We start from the raw sequence: 22,557 nt of genomic DNA, 5'->3' as shown, positions 1-22,557 counted from the left end.
CACACCGAAACAAAACCAACCCGACCTTACCTACCTATATAGGAATTTTAGATATATGTAATATATAAATATACTTATTCTGATGTAACTTATAAATATTTCTTAAATTTTTTCATAATTATATCTTTTAAGGTATTATTTCAAGGTTGAACTTAGAACTTTTGAATGTTCCAATAAGTTTTATAGCTATTAAGTAACTTAAATAAGGGACGTTTACTTAGTTATACTATATTAGAAACTTACCAATGTTCTCTATGTGTTGTAGTTTTTAATAATTATCTAGGTTTTTCTTACAAATTGTGTAGATTGCTCCTTAAAAGGCTCCCACCCCATTATTAGTGCCTTCAATTAAGGGATTTAATTGTATTCTTTCCTTTTTTTCCCCTCTCCTCTTCTCTCTCCTTTTTTTACAACACGATTCCTTAATCTACGTCCAGAATCTCCATCTTCTCTGTTCCCACCATTGCCGACAATTTTACATTATTAAATCATCAATTACATCGTTCTTTTGCCGGGAGACCGGACAACACTGAAAATGAAGAAATATTCAGGAATTGTATGATAAATGTATCATAATTGCATTTAAATTGTATCAGATACATCAATACGTAAAACGTAATTGTATCATACTTGTATCACAATTATATAACTTGTAGATGGTACGTTAATATCCAAAATAATACCTAATACAATACTAATAAATTAATATATAATTATCATATATTTGTGATACAAACTGTGAAATTCGTCACGATCTCACAACTGCTCATAATTCAAATACAAATTTGATATAATCCTAAAAGAATTCTTACACAATTCTGATACAATTATGATACAACTTAAAACCGACTCTAAACTTAAACTGATACAATATCGTATTATACTTGTATTAGTATTGTATCATGTATTGTTTTAGGTACAAATTGTGCTACAATTCTAAATTATGATACAACTTCGATCATCATCTTTTTCAAGTTTCAATTTAAAACATCCACCTAGAACCAACTCTAAACTTAAATTATAATACAATATTGTATTTTAATAGTATTAGTATTGTATCAGAATTGTCTTAGATATTGATGTATCAAATACAACTCAGATACTTATGATACATTTATCATACAATCGTAATACAATTTCAAAACTTCATCTTCCTCGAGTTTCATTATGAAATTCAACCTAAAACCAACTTTAATGTAGAGTGAAGCTTACCCACAACTTAATTGTAGAGCAAATCTTCGAATTTCTTCTGTATTGTATAAATAAGAAAGAGATTTTGGACGATTAAAGAGAGAAATCGTATATCAACAGCTTTGGAAGAGGAAAGAATCTGCAATTTTTTGGGATAATAGTGGAAGAGGGGTGAGTAAGCGAGATTTTTGGGTTAGAAAGATTATGAGTATCAATGAGTTTCTTACTGTGGGTAAGTACAAAGAGAGGTGATGATTTTGGGGTTCAGTTGGTTTCTTACGGTGATGATTTTGAGTAAGTACAAAGAGAGGTGATGATTTTGGGTAAGTACAAAGACAGATATAGTTTTCCTTGGAAAAAGGAAGAGTATCTTAAATGTAGGGGATTATGTGTAACTAATACCCAATAGTTAAGGTATGTTTCATTTCCTCCTTTTTATGGTTTTGTATAAAACTAGTAAATATAGGTATATAAAGTAATTAATAAGGAACCTAAATAAAGGTAGTAAATAAGTTTCTATTATAATATATCTAGGTAAAAATCCCCTTAAATAATGCTAACAAAAGCCTAAACCAAAATCAAATCAATACTAATGCTAACAAAAGACATTCAACTCAATACTACGAACGACAATGTATTGAATATCTATTTTTTTTTGCAATAATTTAGATAAAAATGCATAACCTATTTTTTTAAGTGTTTAGTCATCTAATTAATACTCCATTATTAGTCTACTTATTTTAGCATGACTTAGTACTTTTAGATTATGTTTATTTTTATTATGTCTTTTTAATTAACAATATTTATATTACATAATTTTAATGTCTTTATTGTTGAATATTTTAGGATAATGCCATGATACATCTCATATTTTATATTATTTTCTTGGAAAATACTTTATATAATTGTATCTTACTAGGATTTAAAAAATATTTTGAGCACATATTATATGTTTTGTGCCACGAAGATTTTACTGAAAAAAACTCAGAAAAACCCGGATAATCCGAGAAAAACCGAGATTGAAAAATCCTAATTTTATTGGTTTGATCTTTAAATTTAATAATCCGAAACAATTGATTTGATTTGGTAATTGCAAAATTCGAATCACCTCGCTTATGTACACTAATAGATAGTATGGCTTTGTTGCTATGAATGGAACTGGAACAAGAATAGAACTTATGTGTAATGTGCTAATCATCATACTCCAACAAGGTGCTATTTTCGTATTATAAGTTGAATGGCAATATTTGTAAAAAGAAAGAAGCATCAGTGTACCGTAAAATGTCTTCTTAAATGACAAATTAGTGCAAAGTTTAAGAGTTACTGGCATGCATACTGCATTTCTGTTTCTATTTTATATTTTACTTAAATAAGCCATTTAAACTTGGCACTAATTTTTATTTTGGTACTCTATCTTAACCTTGTTCTATTTTGGCCCTTCAATTCTATTTTATATGTTTCATTTTGGCTCTCCAACTCTATTTTTTATGTTTCACTTTAACACAAAAGTTGAAACCAGTGCAAAAAATATAGCGTGTATGCATACACAAATCTGAGGTGTAATAAATATCCAATTAAATGTTGCCACCTGATTTTTTTTATCCATGTCAATCGGGTCAATACTAAAATATCTAAACCCGATCATTTTTGGGTAAAATTAAGTCCGCTTCTCAAGAAAATGACAACACTGAAAATGAAATTCGAAAATGGTTCACTTAGTTTGTCAAATTTACACCTATAAAAGCGTCGACCTGGATTTTTTGGTGTCCATGATACTTTCAGTTCAACTTGAAATCCACAAGAACAAATATTCATTCCATTATGAAAATATAATTTTCTTTGAGACATGGATTCACTTCAAACTTCAAGCTTAGATGAAATAAACCCATAAAAAAAATCAGAATAAATAAACGAACTATAAAATTGCAAAAGTTTGAAATTTTTTAGATGGACAGGTATGAAATCGGTAGATGAAAGCTTTGGAACTTTGAGAATGAAGATGTGGCAATAGTGGATGAAAAAATATGGTCGGGTTTGGATATTTTAGTATTGAACCGTTTGACATCGATGAAAAAATTATGTGGCAACATTTAATTGTATATTTATTACACCTCAGATTTGTGTATATACTCGCGTTATATTTTTTGCACTGGTTTTAGCTTTTGTGTTAAAGTGGAACATAAGAAATAGAGTTGGAGAGCCAAAATAAAACATATAAAATAGAGTTGGAGGGCCAAAATGGAACAGGGTTGAGATAGAGTGCCAATTTAAAAAATGGGGCCACGTTGAATGAGTTGTATATGTATTTGGCCTTAGTTAAAATTCATCAATAGCATAAACTATAGTTTGGTTATCTGTTAAAAAGTATTTTTGAGGTACACCAGCCAACTATTGATTTTAGTATACTAAAACCGTTTTAATTAAAGAGGCCGATTAGTATCAGACCAAACATCCAAACAAATCATGTCTTCTAGGTCTTATGTTGCTTCAATCGAAAATGTCAATTTATGAAACAAAATTAGCTGAAATAATGCTTGACTGGCCGAAACTTGATATTAAGCTTAGATCGAAAGGAAAAACGGAGCATAATTATGTTAAGAAAGGCGAAAAAGCTTCATTACATCTAAAACTTGCGTGTTATTTCCTTGTGGTGCAGAAATAGACTGAGAGCTTCCAAATCAAAAGAAACTGTGTTTTCTTTACCAAATACCAAAAAGATATTGTAAAATGTTCTAAATTTAATACCCTTCCTTCCTAAGAATAGAAAAACAATATGACACGGTTTTCTTTCTTTCAAGTCAGAAACTCTTTTTTTTTCTTCTATCAATATAGTATTAACTGATATATAATTATTTGATGATTTGTTAAGAAGTATGCTTAAAAATTTAGTACATCTGGTCGGTCATTATAAAAGAAAGATAAATTGTATGTGCCTATGTGGTAATGAATTATATCACCCAATGCAATCACATTTAGAAGTTTAAAGCATAGTGCATGGTCATTTTCTATCGGAAAATTCAGTTATCTACGATATCACGCGTCAAGACTATTCCAATTTCCTGTATCGTTTCCTTAATTATTTGTTTGTTTCATCACTTCCCTTTGTTAAGAATAAGAAAGAACATAGCAAGTAGGTGAATTTACCTTCATTCTATACCAAACCAATATCGAAAGTACGTTTTGTTGATTTAATATAAATTTAAACATAGCTGATTTGTTAATTATCTATATTTATATCTATATTAAAGGAATAAAGTTACCATATATAATTGGCGTTGTGGTTAAGCCAAGTGACAAGCTAATAAATGCCAATTGTATATGGTAACTTTATTCTATATTTGACTCTCTCTCTCTCTATCTATCTATATATATATATGTCACGACCCAAAATCCATTAACGGTCGTGATGGCGCCAGAACCACTGTCAGGCAAACCAACACCAAGAAGTTAATTAAATTCTCATTTTAGTATTTTTGAAATCATTTTTTTCTTGCATTAAACAATAAATAATGAACTTCACCGAGTAAATAATAATGTCTTTAATAAATTTTCAATACTGAATAATCCCATATACATCCCAGAACCCGGTGTCACAAGTGCATGAGCAATTTCTAGAAAATAAAATGTAAAACAACAACTGTCCGGAATACAAATTGGACAGAAAACAAAATACAATACCCTGAAAGAGACTCTGGTGGCTGCAGGTCGTCACGAGAGATGCAGCTCACCTAAGTCTCTGTATCAACCATGCCGCTGCGCCCAACGAGGCACTAGACATACATGTGCCTGTGCAACAAAATGCACAACAAGTTTAGTATGAGTACAAAAACAATGTGTACCCAATAAGTATCCAACCTAATCTCGAAGAGGTAGTAACGAGAGGTCGACTTCGACACTTACTATGGACATCAATAAAATAATCAATCGTGGGTTTATTAAAAACAGTAATAAACTCAAGCGAATCATGAAGCAAGTAAACAATGCGTTTGGTAATAAGAGATTTCAAATTCCATATGTCACAACCCAAATTCCATTATAGGTCGTAATGGCGCCCAACACCATTGTTAGGCAAGCCAACACTGATCAACTAGTGAGTTCTCATTTATTTTATTAAACAATCCCCAATTTACTTAACTTAAATTTAAAACATTCGATAAATAACGAATTTATAGGGCAATTGAAACGGAAATGACTAAAGGAAATCATAATTATAGGAATACAATCCAAAATCAAGTCTACTAATAAGTGCAAGGATCTAGTGTCACAAGTGTGTGGGCAACTAGTAGAATACTGTCTGAAATAAGTAGACATATATAAGCAAAAGAGAAACTCCGGTATGCTGCTGAACGGCTAGGGTGGGGGCAGCTACCGTAAGTCTTAGTCCGAATCAAGTATGTGCGCCTGACGGATAACTAGATGCACCTGCCTCAGATCCGGTACAATTAAGTACAGAAGCGTAGTGTGAGCACATAAATAATATGTACCTAGTAAGTATCCAGTCTAACCTCGAAGAAATAGTAACGAGAGATCGACTTGACACTTACTAGGGCCAATAATAATATAATTTAAGTGTTACGCTAAGCATGACTAGCATGAATAATAATGACAGTTTAAGAACAGGGAGAAGTAGGATATTCTTTCATAAATAACATGTCAATTTCATTCATATCATGTAACAACTTACATTTCAAAGCATTTAGGCAGTATAAATCATGGGAATAACATGCGCAAATTATGCCGAGGTCGTCCGGTCCGGTCCAACATAATATTAAACTGTGCACTGTCACAGGGTCGAATGACGCGAACCACAGATGCATCTATTTATTATCGAGGCGCTCGACCCGATCCACAAATAATAATTTATTTTCAAGAAAACACATTGCCCCTTTACAGTCAAGTAATTCATACAAATTCTTCAGTAAGTGAGTATAACCGTCTATATTTGTTTTACTAATTTCCAGCATGACTTAAGTGATTATAGTAACAAGTAAGAATGCAAGCATTGCAAAGTATAGCATGATACAGGTCCTAAATTACCCGGACAATTAGCATAATAGTAGCTACGTACGGACTCTTATCACTACGTACGTACGTAGTCCCCCACAGATAGGTACATACATTTATTTAATTCACCTATAGGGTTCATTCCTTCTTACAAGGTTAAAAAGGAAACTTACCTTGCCTCAAAACTTACTTCCAAACTCAAGAATGCGCTCAAACCCTCAAATCGGAGCCGAACAATCCAAAACTATTCAAATGGGGTAAAAACTAGTCAATACATGCTCAAGAGTTCATATCTAACTATTAACATAATTTTCCAACCCTAAATGCAAGGTTCCTAAAATTCATCCCGGGCCTACGTACCCGGATTCCAAAATTTTCAAAGGAAGTTGTTACCCATGACTTAAAGAACATAAATATACGATTATCACTAAGTTTCATGGTCAATTTCGTGGTAAAAATCTCATTCTTGCAAAACCCTAGGTTTTCCTCTAATCCCATAATTTTTACTAATCTTTACATGTTAATCTACCCAAAATCTAAGTATTTAACTCATATATAGTAGGAATTACTTACCTCCAAAAGCTTGGTGAAAACCCCCTCTCTAGAAGCTCTAAAATCTCCCAACAATGGAGTGAAATGAGCCAAAAATGACTAACTCTTGTATTAAATGAAGGACACTGCTTTTAGCGATTTTTGCACCTGCGGTGCGTTGACTGCATCTGCTGTCCCGCTTCTGCGGACAATTGTCCGCTTTTGCAGAAATGGGCTGGGCTAGCTGGGGCTTCACCTGCGGACAGGTGACCTCTCCTGCGGTTCCACTTATGCGGAAGAGGAGCCGCATCTGCGGAACCTGGGCTCCTCTCCTTAAGCCGCATCTGCGGTGCTCTACCGCACTTGCAAGCTCGCACCTGGAGCTTCAGCTCCTTCTCAAATTTTCAACTTAGTTCGAGCCTTGTCCGATTGACGCTCGGGGTCCCAGGGGCCCCGCCTGAATGTCGACAAATTTAGAATCATAAAAAGGACTCACTCGAACCCTCGGAATGCCCGAAACAACAATAAGAGTAAGCCAATTGAATCAAACTTATGAACTTCAAGTTCTTCAATTTACTTCTAATGCGCCAAAACGTACTTATACTATTTGGAATGACACCAAATTTTGTGTGCAAGTCTTATATGACATTATTGAACTATTTTCGTTCTTGGAATTCCGTTCAGACCTCGATATCACAAAAACCCGCTCCAAACCAAATTTAAAGAACTTCAAAATCCTTAAAGAATCAACTTCCACTATTAGGAGTCAAAACGCTCCCGGATTATCCAAAACCCGATCCGGATATACGCCTAAGTCCGAAATCATCATACAAACCTGTTAGAACCTTCAAATCTCGATTCCGAGGTCATTTACTCAAAATGTTGGCTGAAGTCAAACTTGGACTTTTAAGCCAACCTTAAGGAACCAAGTGTTCTGATTTGAACCCACACTCTTCTAAATCCCGAACCGACCATCCCTGCAAGTAATAAATCAGTAAAAGCAAGTACGAGAAGTCTTATTTAAGGGAATGAGGTTCTAGAGAGCAAAATGACCAGTCGGGTCGTTACATTCTCCACTTCTTAAACAAACGTTCATCCTCGAATGGGTTTAGATTTATACCTGAAGTGCTAAATAAGTGTAGATATCTGCTCCGCACATCCTCCTCGGACTCCCAAGTCGCCTTTTCGACTGATTGGCCCCTCAATTGAACCTTTACTGTAGAAATCCTCTCGGATATCAACTGGCGATCCTGTTTATCAACAATAGCAACTGGCTCCTCCTCATAACCCAAGCTCTCATCTAGATGAATAGTATTGAAGTCTAACACAAGAGACAAGTTGGCATGGTACGTCCGGAGCATAGACATGTGAAAAACCGATTGAACTCCCGATAGGCTGGGGGGTAAAGAAAGCTCATAAGCAACCTCCCCAACTCGCCTCAACACCTCAAACGGGCCTATAAACCTGGGGTTCAACTTTCCCTTCTTTCCTAATCTCATAATACCCTTCATCGGTGAGACTTTCAAGAGAACCTTCTCGCCGACCATGAATGATACATCCCACGCCTTTTGATCCGCGTAACTCTTCTGTTTGGACTATGCTGTGGAAGCCACTCCTGGATCAACTTTACCTTTTCCAAGGCATCTTTTACCAAATCTGTACCATATAACTTAACCTCACCAGGTTCAAACCACCTGGTAGGAGAACGACATCGCCGACCATATAAGGCCTCAAATGGAGCCATCTCGATGCTGGACTGATAACTGTTGTTGTAAGCAAACTCGGCCAAAGGCAAAAACTGATCCCACTGCCCTCCAAAGTCAATCACACATGCTCTTAGCATATCCTCCAATATTTGAATTGTCCACTCCGACTGCCCGTCGGTCTGTGAGTGAAATGCTGTGCTGAGCTCTACGCGGGTCCTCAACTTACTCTGTATGGCTCTCCAGAAATGGGAAGTGATTTGAGGGCCTCTATATGATATGATGGAAACAGGCACACTGTGCAACCGAACTATCTCCCGAATATAAATCTGAGCCAACCTCTCTGAGGTATAGGTAGTCACAACTGGAATGAAGTGTGTCGACTTGGTCAACCTATCGACAATGACCCAAACTGCATCAAACTTCCGCAAGGTCCGCGGCAACCCAACTACGAAGTCCATAGTAATGCATTCCCATTTCCACCAATAACGCTGCCTCAGGTCATGATACATCTTCGTAGCACCTAGATGAATAGAATACCATGAACTGTGTGTCTCCTTTTGAATCCTCTCCCTCAAGCCATCGACATTAGGAACACGTAGACGACCCTGGAGCCGCAGAACACCATCCTCTCCAATATAAACCTCCTTGGCACTACCCGTAGTACCGTCTCTCTGAGAACTGCCAAATGCGGTTCATCAAACTGCCGAGCCTTGATCTGTCCCGATAGTGAAGACTGGGCAACAACACACAAAAGAACTTAATTGGGCTCTGAAATATCCAACCTTACAAGTCTGTTAGCCAAGGACTGAATGTCCGAAGCTAGTGGTCTCTCCTCCGCTAAAATGAATGCAAACCTACCCATACTCTCTGCTTTCCTGCTTAAGGCATCCGCAACCATATTTGCCTTGCCCAGATGATAAAGAATGGTGATGTCATAATCCTTCAGTAACTCAAGCCATCTATACTGCCTCAAATTGAGATCCCTCTGCTTGAACAAATGCTGTAAGCTGCGATGATCAATATAAACCTCACATGACACCCCATACAGATAATGCCTCTATATCTTAAGAGCATGAACAACCGCTGCTAACTCTAGATCATGCACAAGGTAATTCTTCTCATAAATCTTCAACTGACGTGAAGCATTTGCAGTTACTCGCCCCTCCTGCATCAATACACAATCAATAACAATGCATGAGGCGTCGCAATACACAATATACATCCCCAAACCGGAAGGCAATACTAGAACTGGTGCTGTAGTCAAAGCTGTCTTGAGCTTTTGAAAGCTCGCCTCACAATCATCGGACCAACGGAAAGGAGCACCCTTCTAGGTCAATCTAGTCAAAGGTGATCCAATGGATGAAAAACCCTGCACAAATCGGTAATAATAACTTGCTAACCCCAAGAAACTCCTGATCTCAGTCACCAAAGTGGGACGTGGCCAACTCTGAACTGCCTCAATCTTCTTGGGATCCACCTTAATACCCTCTCCCGCTATAACATGCCCCAAGAATGCTGCTGACTCTAGCCAAAACTCACACTTGGAGAACTTAGCATATAACTTCTACTCTCGCAATGTCTGAAGCAGTACTCTCAAATGTTACTCGTGCTCCCCTAGGCTACGTGAGTAGATCAAGATGTCATTAATGAAGACAATAACAAAGGAATCAATATAAGGCCTGAACACCATGTTCATAAAATCCATAAATGCCGCTGGGGCATTAGTTAAGCCGAAGGACATTACCAAAAACTAATAATGGCCACATCTAGTACGGAAAGCAGTTTTTGGGACATCTAAGTCCCGAATCTTCAGCTGATGATACCCTGATCTCAAGTCGATCTTAGAGAACAACTTAGCACCCTGCAACTGGTCAAACAGATCATCAATGTGCGGCAATGGGTATTTGTTCTTGATGGTAATCTTGTTCATTTGGCGGTAATCAATGCACATCCGCATAGTCCCATCCTCCTTCTTCTTCTTCACAAAAAACACTGGTGCAGCCCAAGGTGACACACTTGGTCTCACAAATCTCTTTGCTAACAACTCCTCAAGCTGCTTCTTCAACTCCTTCAACTATTTCGGAGCCATACGGTACAATGGGATAGATATAGGCTGGGTACCTAGAGCCAAATCCATAAAAAAATCATATCACGATCCGATGGCATGTCTAGAAGGTTAGAAGAAAACACATCAGTGAACTCCCCGACTACTGGCACTGAATCAACCATCGGAGACTCTGCGGTGGTGTCCCGAACATATGCTAGATACGCCAAACAACCCTTCTCGACCAGATGTCTAGCCGTTAGAAAAGAGATAACCTGACTAGATGTACTAACGGAGGAACCCTTCCACTCTAATCTCAGAAATTCTGGCATTTCTAAACTAACAGTCTTGGCATGACAATCAAGGATGTGATAGAGATAACCAATCCATGCCCAGGATGACCTTAAAGTCGATCATATCAAGTAATAGAAGGTTTGCTCTAGTCTTGTAACCACATAATGTAACCACATAGGATCAGTAGATCTGATCTACAACCACAGAATCATCTATAGGAGTGGACACATAAACAGGAGTATCCAAAGACTCACGAGGGATATCTAGAAAATGAGCAAACAAAGATGATACATATGAATAAGTAGACTCTGGATAAAATAGTACTAAAACATCCCTATCGCAGACAGAAATAATACTTGTGATAATGGTATCTAAAGCCAATGCATCTGGTCTGGCCGAAAAACATAGAATCTAGCTAGAGCGCCGGCTGGATGGCCTCCACCTGACTGAACAGTAGCTGGCTGACCTCCCCCTGCCTAGCCTCCACCTCTAAGACGGCCCCTACCAGTCTGCCCTCTGCCTCTGGGCGGCCGGACAACCAATGCTGAAATCATGGGCTGCTAATCCTGCTGCACTGCCTTGCCCCAAAGTTTGGGGCAGTAACAGATCTCCACACTCCAAAATAGCCCCTCAGTGCGATGACCTGCTGCCCTGATGTCTGACCCTGATGGCCTGTAGACCCACTAGAAGAAGCCTGATGTGATGACCCAAAAGGTCACCACTTGTTTTAAATTGAATTCTGCATTTTGAGGCCTTAAAAACCTCTTCTAGCATCATCTCGATTTGCATGCATAGTCCGGGCACGTAGCTTCAAAGCTTATATGTGAAAATTTGTGAAAAATGATAAATTTTGACTATAAAATGAATTAATTTGACTTTGGTCAACGTTTTGGGTAAACGGACCCGGAACCATGATTTGACAGCCTTGAAGGGTCCGTAGGAAAATATGGGACTTGGTCATGTGCCCGGAATCGAATTCCGAGGTCCCAAGCCCGAGAAATGAATTTCTAAAGAAAATTATTTTCTGAAATTATTTAAACGATTTGGAAATGAATTTTGATTAGAACATGTTGGTATCGGGCCTGTATTTTGGTTCTGGTGCCCGGTACAGGTCCTATATATGATTTAAGACGATCCTGTGAAGTTTGGTGCGAAACGGATGTCATTTGACGTGATTCGGACCTTGAATGCAAAATTTGATGTTTTAAGAAGTTTGAAATAATACATTGATTTTGAGGTTTAATTCATTGTTAATGATGTTATTTTGGCAATTTGATCACACAGATAAGTTCGTATGATATTTTTGAGTTAGTACGTATGTTTGGTTGGGAGCCCCGAGAGCTCGGGTGAGTTTCGAATGTGTTTCGGAAGGTTTTAAACTCTTAAAAAGTTGCAGGTTTTCAGTTGCTGGTATTCTGGTATTTTCTTCTTCCCATTCGGGGGAGGACCCTCGCGAACACGGTGAGTTAATTATGATGAAGGAAATTCCTTCTACGCGAACGCGAGACCTAGGTCACGAATGTGAAGCTTTGGGGGTTTTCCCTTCGTGAACGCTGGCCTGGTATAGTGAAAGCGAAGGCTTATGGCCTTGTCAGGGGAGAGGGAAACTTATACCTACGCGAACGTGACCACCTGGACACGAACGCGAAGGCTCGAGGAGTTACTTATCTGCAAACGCAAGCCGTCTTTCACGAATGCAAAGGTCTGTCAGACCTAACTCATCGCGAACGCGATGACCAAATCCGCCCAGTTATTTTAAAAGTCCAGAAACAGAATGCATTACAAGATTTAACCCATTTTTCACAAACTTCTTCTTCTCCACACCTCTTGGGCGATTTATGAAGAACTTCTTCACCATAACCTCTTGGGTAAGTAATCTTTGACTTGTTTTCTTCCATTTTAATCAACACCCACTAGATTTCTAGGCCTAAAACATATGATTAAGGGTAAAAAAATTAGGGATTTGGGTAGAGTTAGGGCTTTTTGATTATTTGGGAATTTGACCTCATTTTGGGTCGGATTTCAAAATAAATTATATATTCGGGATCATGGGTGAATGGGTGATCGGGTGTTGGTCCGAACCTCGTGTTTTGACCAAGCGGGCCCGGGGTCGATTTTTGACTTTTTGGAAAGAATGATTGGAAAGCTATAATTAAGCATTGGAATTGGATTGTTTAGCGTTTATTGATGTTATTAAGTCGATTATGTCTAGATACAATTGATTTGGAGCAGAATTCGAGAGGGAAAGCAGAGTTTGAGGCTTGAGTTGGCTGTGGAAGTTCGAGGTAAGTGTTTGGTCTAACATTAGCTTGAGGGATTAGGAGTTGTGTCCTATTTGCTATTTGCTTCTTGTTGAATACGATGTATAGGCATGGTGACGAGTATCTATACGTTGGTGTCGAGCATGACCGTGAGTCTTAAATTAGAATTTGTTGTATTCTTAAATGATACTACTGATGCTTCAATTGATGATCTCGATATTGAGCAAGGATTAAGTTGTTTCCGTGGAAATTACTTATGATTGAGTATTGGTATTAGCTGAGATGAGTAGAAGTTGAGTTAAGATTATAGCTATTTCTCCCTTGCCGGGACGTAATTACTTTTACTGTTGAATCCCTTGCGGGGATAGAGTAGTTTATTGTTGATCCCTTGCCGGGACTCGTGGTTTGGTTGTTATTAAATGTACATAAATATATGGATCGGGTTGCACGCCGCAACAATGTTATATTGGATCGGGTTGCACGCCGCAACAATGTTATATTGGATCGGGTTGCACGCCGCAACAATATTATATTGGATCGGGTTGCACGCCGCAACAATGTTATATTGGATCGCACACCGTAACAATGTTATATTGGATCGGGTTGCACGCCGCAAAAATGTTATATTGGATCGCGTTGCACGTCGCAACAATGTTATATTGGATCGGGTTGTACACCACAACAATGTTATATTGGATCGGGTTGCACGCCACAACAATGTTATATTGGATCGGGTTGCACGCCACAACAATATTAAATTGGATCAGGTTGCACGCCGCAACAGTGTTAAATGATAAGGGATCGGGTTGCTCGCCGCAACAGTGTTATTATTGTTTTGTTGTAGATTTTGAATTGTTCTCTCATATTTCTCTTAAGTTTCTGCTGGATTTGATATTTTCCCCATAGCATGTACCCCCTCCCATGTTAATTATTTATTCCTGTTTATTTTCTGTTGTATACTATATATATTGCACAGGTTTATCTGGAGTCTGGTCCTAGCCTCATCACTACCTTGCCGGGGTTAGGCCAGGCACTTACCAACACATGGGGTTGGTTGTGCTGATGCTACACTCTGCACTATATGCAGATTCTGGAGTAGCTTTTGGACAGTAGCACTTGGGGAGTCTTCCTTCAGTCCAGCCAGAGATCCCGAAGTAGTCCTGCAGGCATCCGTAGGCCCGACGTTCTCTTCTATTATATTATGTACTCTGTTTTCATTAGACTTCGAGACAGATTGTATTTCTTTCAGACATTTGTTCTAGTAAATCTTAGTCCGTCCGTGAATATTGTGACACCAGATTCCGGGTAGAGGAGTGTATTGGCATTGTAGTACTAGCTTGGTTATCTTTAGCTATTTAAGTTTTCCGCTTATTCTGTTTATCGTAAATTTTAAAATGTTGATTACCTGTTAATTCGTGTTGTTAAAAAGGATTAAAATGAAAGAGTTAGAATTTTTATATTTCGTGGCTTGCCTAGCTTCTACGAGTAGGCACCATCACGACTCCCGAGGGTAGGAAAAACTGGGTCGTGACAAGTTGTATCAGAGCTCTAGGTTACATAGGTCTCATAATTTATGGACAAGCTTAGTAGAGTCTGAGGGATCGGTACAGAGACATCTGTATTTATCCTCCAGAGGCTACAGAGTTAGGAAAAACTTCACATTTGTCCTTTCTTGTCGTGCAGTTTGGTTTCTCAATGCTAATTGAAGTTTTACTCTGTTCTTTCACAGATGGTGAGAACACGTGCTTCCTCATCCACCTACCAGCATCCCAAGCCCCCAGCAGTAGTTCCCACGAGGGGCGGAGGGCAAGGCCGAGGCCGGGGTAGAGCTCAGCCCAGAGTAGCAGCACCAGCGGCGGAGCCTCAGGTTGACTTTGATGATGAGGTTTTGGCCCCAGCAGTTCCAGTGGGCCCAGCTCAGGTCCTAGAGGGGTTTATTATTACCCCAGTTCTTCAGGATGCTCTGGTCTGTCTAGTGGGCCTTATGGAGAGTGTCACCCGGGCGAGGTTGCTTCTTATAGCACCAGCCGTCTCTCAGGCTGGAGGAGGAGCCTAGACTCCTGCTACTCGCACTTCGGAGCAGGTAGCTCCCTAGATTCAGACTCCAGCGGTTCAGCTAGTTGGAGCAGTTCAGCCGGGTGTGGTAGCTCAGACCGGTGATGGAGTAGCTATGTCTGCCGATGCTTTGTGGAGGCTGGATAGGTTTACCAAGCTCTTTACTACTACTTTCAGCGGTGCATCTACTAAGGATCTCCAGGATTATCTAGGAAGCTGTTATGAGGTTCTCAGGAACATGGGGATAGTTGAGACCAATGGGGTCGATTTTGCTACTTTTCGCTTATCTGGATCCGCCAAGATTTGGTGGAGGGATTTCTGTTTGGTTAGGCCAGCCGGATCGTTAGCTTTGACTTAGGAGCAGTTTACACAGCTATTTCTAGAGAAGTTTATCCCCATCACTCAGATAGAGGCCTATCAGAGGTAGTTTGAGCATCTCCAGTAGGGTTCTATGACTATTACCAGTATGAGACCAGATTCATCGACTTGGCTCGTCATGCTCTTATCATACTTTCTACCGATAGAGAGAGAGAGGGTGAAGAGGTTTATTGACGGTCTTATTCAGCCGATTCATATTTAGATGGCTAGGGAGACTGGGAGTGAGATTACTTTCCAGGAGGCGGCTAATGTGGCCAGGAGAGTGGAGATGGTTCTGTCACAGAGAGATGGTTATGGGTCGGATAAGAGGCCCCGTCATTTTGGCAGATTCAGTGGTGCCTCGTCTAGAGGTAGGGATTTGTATGGTAGAGGCCATCCTCCTAGGCCCTTTCAGTCGGCACTTCAGGTTTCTCACGGTGCGTCAGGTGGCCGTGGTTCTCACATGTAGTATTCTGATCAGTAGCCCTACAGTGCACTACCAGCTCCTTTCAGTGCACTGCTGCTCCAGAGTTTTCGGGGTGGTCATTCAGGTCGCCAAGGTCAGTCTCAATTTCCTCAGCCGCAACACTCAGGATGATGTTTTGAGTATGGTGAGTATGGTCATATTAGGAGGGCTTGTCCGAGATTGGTGGGTACTCAGTCATAACAGTAGGGTTCCCGTGCTATGGTTCAGGCACCACATGTTCCATAGACCGCCCAACCAGTTAGAGGTTGGGGTAGAGGTGCTAGAGGTGGAGGTAGAGGTGCTAGAGGTGGAGCTCCGATTGCTAGAGGTGGAGGCCAGCCAGCTGCAGGCCGTCCCAGAGAGGTAGTCCAGAGTGGTGGGGCCCAGCCCCGATGTTATGCTCTCCCAACCAGGCCCGAGGCTGAGGCTTCAGATACGGTTATCACAGGTACTGTTCTGGTTTGTGATAGAGATGCTTCAGTGTTATTTGATCTAGGGTCTACATACTCGTATGTGTCATCTTATTTTGCACCATATCTGGTCATGCCTGGTGATTCTTTGAGTGCTCCCATTTATGTGTCTACACCGGTGGGTGATTCTATTGTGGTAGATCGAGTCCATTGCTCTTGTATAGTTGTGATTGGGGGTCTTGAGACTTGTGTAGATTTGTTGTTTTTAGACATGGTTGATTTCGATGTCATATTGGGGTTGGACTGGTTATCACCATACCACGCTATCTTGGACTGTCATGCCAAGACTGTGACCTTAGCCTTGCCGGGTTTGCCTCGTTTAGAGTGAGAGGGACTCCTGGTCATTCTACCTGTAGTGTTATCTCTTATGTGAAGACTCGACGCATGGTCGAGAAGGGGTGTTTGACCTATTTGGCATATGTTCGTGATTCTAGTGCTGAGGTTCCTTCCATTGATTCTGTGCCCGTTGTTCGTGAGTTCCCTGAGGTATTCCCTTCAGACCTGCCAAGTATGCCACCCGACAGGGATATTGATTTTTACATTGATTTGGCTCCAAGCACTTAACCCATTTCTATCCCGCCATATCGTATGGCCCCGCCTAAGTTGAAAGAGTTGAAGGAGCAGTTGCAAGACTTGCTCGAGAAGGGTTTCATTAGACCCAGTGTTTCACCTTGGGTGCGCCTGTGTTGTTTGTTAAGAAGAAGGATGGGTCGATGAGAATGTGTATTGATTACTGGTAGTTGAACAAGGTTACAATCAAGATTAAGTGTCCATTACCAAGGATTGATGATTTGTTTGATCAGCTTCAGGGTGCCAAGGTATTTTCGAAGATTGACTTGAGATCTGGCTACCATCAGTTGACGATTATGGCATCCGATGTCCCTAAGACAACTTTCCGCACTCAGTACGAGCATTATGAGTTTTTGGTTATGTTATTTGAGTTAACAAATACCCTAACAGCTTTTATGGATTTAATGAACCGAGTGTTCAGGCCTTATTTGGACTCGTTCGTGATAGTCTTCATTGATGATATTTTGATATATTCCCATAGCCGAGAGGAGCACGAGCAGCATCCCAGAGTGGTTTTTTCAGACGCTGAGGGATAGTTAGTTATATGCTAAGTTCTCGAAGTGTGAATTCTGGTTGAGTTCAGTTGCATTCTTGGGTCATGTTGTATCAGCAAAGGGTATTCAGGTTGATCCGAAGAAGATTGAGGCAGTCAAGAACTGGCCTAGGCCAACATCAGCTACAGAGATTCGGAGTTTCTTCGGATTGGAAGGCTACTATCATCGGTTCATAGAGGGGTTTTCGTCTATTGCAGCCCCGATAACCAGGTTGACCCAGAAGGGTGCCCAGTTCAGATGGTCGGATGAGTGTGAGACGAGCTTTCAGAAGCTCAAGACAGCTCTAACTACGACACCGGTATTGGTTTTGCCCACAGGTTTAGGGCCTTATACAGTTTATTGTGATGCATCTCGTATTGGACTTGGTACAGTGTTGATGCAGGATGGCAAGGTCATTGCCTATGCTTCGCGGTAGTTGAAGATTCATGAGAAGAACTATCCGGTTCATGATTTGGAGTTGGCAGCCATTGTTCATGCGTTGAAGATTTAGAGGCATTATCTGTATGGCATGGCATGTGAGGTGTTCACGGATCACAAGAGTCTTCAATATTTGTTCAAGCAAAAGGAGTTGAATTTGAGGCAGAGGAGGTGGTTGGAGTTGTTGAAAGATTATGATATCACCATCTTATATCATCCGGGAAAGGCCAATGTGGTGGCCGATGCTTTGAGTATGAAGTCAGCTAGTATGGGCAGTCTTGCTTATATTCCGGTCGGTGAGAGACCGCTTGCTTTGGATGTTCAGGCTTTGGCCAATCAGTTGGTGAGGTTGGATATTTCTGAGCCCAGTCGGGTGTTATCTTGCACGGTCGCTCATTCTTCTTTATTGGAGTGTATCCGTGATTGGCAGTATGATGATCCCCATTTGTGTGTCCTTAGAGACACAGTGTAGTACGGAGGTGCCAAGCAGGTTACCTTAGATGATGACGGAGTTTTGAGATTGTAGGGTCGAATTTGTGTGCCTAATATGGATGGGCTTCGGGAGTTGATTTTAGAGGATGCCCATAGCTCCTGGTACTCTATTCATCCGGGCGCCGCGAATATGTATCAGGATTTGTGGCAGCATTATTGGTGGTAGAGAATGAAGAAGGATATCGTTGCATATGTGGCTCGGTGTTTGAATTGTCAGCAGGTTAAGTATGAGCATCAGAGGCCCGGTGGTTTGTTTTAGAGAATTGAGCTTCTCGAGTGGAAGTGGGAGCGGATCACTATAGATTTCGTTGTTGCACTCCCGCAGACTCGGAGGAAGTCGACGCGGTATGGGTCATTGTTGATAGGCTGACCAAGTCAGCACATTTCATTCCTGTGGCAGTCTCCTATTCTTCTGAGAGGTTAGTTGAGATCTATATCCGGGAGATTATTAACCTTCATGGTGTGCCCATGTCTATCATTTTGAACCGAGGTACGCAGTTTACCTCACGCTTCTGGAGAGCAGTTCAGCAAGAGTTGGGCACTCGGGTTGAGTTGAGCACAACGTTTCATCCTCAGACGGACGGGCAGTCCGAGCGGATCATTCAGATCTTGGAGGATATGCTCCGAGCTTGTGTCATTGACTTTGGAGGCTCGTGGGATCAGTTTTTGCCTTTAGCAGAGTTTGCCTACAACAACAGCTACCAGTCGAGTATCTAGATGGCTCCTTATGAGGCTTTATATGGTAGGCGGTGTCAGTCTCCGATTGGATGGTTTGAGCTGGGAGAGGCTTGGTTATTAGGTACGTATCTGGTTCAGGATGCCTTGGACAAGGTCAGTATTATTCAGGATAGGCTTCATACAACTCAGCCCAGGCAAAAGAGTTATGCCAACCACAAGGTTCGCGATTTGGCTTTCATGGTTGGTGAGCGGGTATTGCTTCGAGTGTCGCCTATGAAGGGCGTGATGAGATTTGCCAAGAAGGGAAAGCTTAGCCCTAGGTTTATTGGTCCGTTTGAGATTCTTGATCGAGTGAGAGAGGTGGCTTATAGACTTGCATTGCCGCCGAGCTTATCAGCCATGCATCCAGTGTTTCATTTGTCCATGCTTCGGAAGTATTACGACGATCCATCCCACGTGCTAGATTTCAGCACTGTCCAGTTGGACATGGACTTGTCTTATGAGGAGGAGCTAGTAGCTATACTAGACCGACATGTTCGCTAGTTGAGGTCGAAGAGTTTTCCTTCTGTTCATGTTCAGTGGAGAGGTTATCCTACTGAGGCATCGACCTGGGAGTCCGAGTCCGATATGCGGAGCTGTTATCCCCATCTTTTCTCTGACTCAGGTACTTCCTTCTTATGTCCGTTCGAGGATGGGTCATCACTTGTTTTTAAATTGAATTCTACATTCCGAGGCCTTAAAAACCTCTTCAAGCATCACCTCGATTTACGTGCATAGTCCGGGCGCGTAGCCGAAAAGCTTATATGTGAAAATATGTGAAAAATGATAAATTTTGACTATAAAATGAATTAATTTGACTTCGGTCAATGTTTTGGGTAAACGGACCCAGACCCATGATTTGATGGTCCTGGAGGGTCCGTAGAAAAATATGGGACTTGGGCGTGTGCCCGGAATCGAATTCTGAGGTCCCAAGACCGAGAAATGAATTCTTAAAGAAAATTTATTTCTGAAATTATTTAAAGGATTTGGAAATGAATTTTAATTAGAACATATTGGTATCGGGCCCGTATTTTGGTTCCGGCACCCGGTACAAGTCTTATATATGATTTAAGACGATCCTGTGACATTTGGTGAGAAACGGATGTCATTTGATGTGATTCAGACCTTGAATGAAAAATTTGATGTTTTAAGAACTTTGAAATAATACATTGATTTATCAGGTTTAATTCGATGTTAATGATGTTATTTTGGCGATTTTATTGCACGGATAAGTTCATATGATGTTTTTGAGTTAGTACGTATGTTTGGTTGGGAGCCCCGAGGGCTCGGGTGAGTTTCGGATGTGTTTCGGAAGGTTTTAAACTATTAAAAAGTTGCAGGTTTTCAGTTGCTGGTATTTTGGTATTTTCTTCTTCGCGTTCGCGGGAGGACCCTCGCGAACACGGTGAGTTAATTATGCTGAAAGAAATTCCTTGTACACGAACGCAAAACCCAAGTCGCGAACGTAAATCTTTGGGGGGTTTTCACTTCGCGAACGCAGGCCTGGTATCGTGAACGCTAAGGCTTATGGCCTGGTCAGGGGAGAGGGAAACTTATACCTACGTGAACGCGACCACCTGGACGCGAATACAAAGGCTCGAGGAGTAACTTCTCCGCGAACGCGAGCCGTCTTTCGCGAACACAAAGGTTTGTCAGACCTAACTCATCGCGAACACGATGAGCTCGTCGTGAACGCGATGACCAAATCCGCCCAGTTATTTTAAAAGTCCAGAAACAGAATGCATTACGAGATTTAACCCATTTTTTCACAAACTTCTTCTTCTCCACACCTCTTGGGCGATTTTTGAAGAACTTCTTCACCATAACCTCTTGGGTAAGTAATCTTTGACTTTTTTTCTTCCATTTTTATCAACACCCACTAGATTTCTAGGCCTAAAACATGTGATTAAGGGTAGAAAATTAGGGATTTGGGTAGAGTTAGAGCTTTTTGATTATTTGGGAATTTGACCTCATTTTGGGGTCGGATTTCAAAACAAATTATATATTCGGGCTCGTGGGTGAATGGGTGATCGGGTGGTGGTCCGAACCTCGTGTTTTGACCAAGTGGGTCCGGAGTCGATTTTTGACCTTTTGGAAAGAATGATTGGAAAGCTATAATTAAGCATTGGAATTGGATTGTTTAGCATTTATTGATGTTATTAAGTCGATTATGTCTAGATACAATTGATTTGGAGCTGAATTCGAAAGGGAAAGCGGTGTTTGAGGCTTGAGTTGGCCGTGGAAGTTCGAGGTAAGTGTTTGTTCTAACGTTAGCTTGAGGGATTAGGAGTTGTGTCCTATTTTCTATTTGCTGCTTGTTGAATACGGCGTATAGGCATGGTGAGGAGTATCTATACGTTGGTGTCGAGCATGACCGTGAGTCTTAAATTGGAATTTGTTGTGTTCTTAAATGATACTACGGATGCTTCAATTGATGATCTCGATATTGAGCAAGGATTAAGTTGTTTCTGTGAAAATTACTCATGATTGAGTATTGGTGTTAGCTGAGATGAGTAGAAGTTGAGTTAAGATTGGTTATAGCTGTTTCTCCCTTGCCGGGATAGAGTAGTTTATTGTTGATCCTTTGCCGGGACTCGTGGTATGGTTGTTATTAAAGGTACATAAATATATGGATCGTATTGCACGCCGCAACAATGTGATATTGGATCGGGTTGCACGCCACAACAATGTTATATTGGATCGGGTTACACACCGCAACAATGTTATATTGGATCGGGTTGCACGCCGCAATAATTTTATATTGGACCGGGTTGCACGGTGCAACAATGTTATATTGGGTCGGGTTGCACGCCGCAATAATGTTAAATTGGATCGGGTTGCACGCCGCAACCGTGATATAAATGGATCGGGTTGCACGCCGCAACAGTGTTAAATGATAAGGGATCGGGTTGCGCGCCGCAACAGTGTTATTATTGTTTTATTGTAGATTTTGAATTGTTCTCTCATATTTCTCTTAAGTTTCTGCTGGATTTGATATTTTCCCCATAGCATGTACCCCCTCCCATGTTAATTGTTTATTCCTGTTTATTTTCTGTTGTATACTATATATGCTGCACATGTTTATCTGGAGTCTGGTCCTAGCCTCGTCACTACCTCACTGGGGTTAGGCCAGGTACTTACCAGCACATGGGGTTGGTTGTGCTGATGCTACACTCTGCACTATGTGCAGATTCCGGAGTAGATTTTGGACAATAGCACATGGGGTGTCAGCCTTTAGTCCATCCAGAGATCCCGAGGTAGTCCTGCAGGCATCCGCAGGCCCGACATTCTCTTCTATTTCATTATGTACTTTGTTTTCTTTAGATTTCGAGACAGATTGTATTTCTTTCAGACATTTGTTGTAGTAAATCTTAGTCCGTCCGTGAATATTGTGACACCAGATTCCGAGTAGAGGAGTGTATTGGCAT

General features: G+C 40.6%; 1 protein-coding gene across 1 annotated transcript; it reads right to left on the bottom strand.

Annotated features, from left to right (window-relative positions):
• Nucleotides 1-7,632: 7,632 nt before the first annotated feature.
• LOC138885269 (uncharacterized) lies at nt 7,633-9,330 on the bottom strand. The gene is made up of 4 exons (XM_070166202.1): nt 9,215-9,330; nt 8,659-9,110; nt 7,847-8,026; nt 7,633-7,703 (listed from the first exon to the last, which is right to left on the bottom strand). Exons 1-4 carry the CDS (start codon nt 9,328-9,330, stop codon nt 7,633-7,635), a joined length of 819 nt encoding a protein of 272 aa, XP_070022303.1.
• Nucleotides 9,331-22,557: the final 13,227 nt, after the last annotated feature.

This window comes from Nicotiana sylvestris, chromosome 2 (genome assembly GCF_000393655.2).
Source record: "Nicotiana sylvestris chromosome 2, ASM39365v2, whole genome shotgun sequence".
Lineage (NCBI taxonomy): Eukaryota > Viridiplantae > Streptophyta > Magnoliopsida > Solanales > Solanaceae > Nicotiana > Nicotiana sylvestris.
Note: the sequence above shows the minus strand (reverse complement) of the source record. Positions and strands in the feature narration are given on the sequence as shown.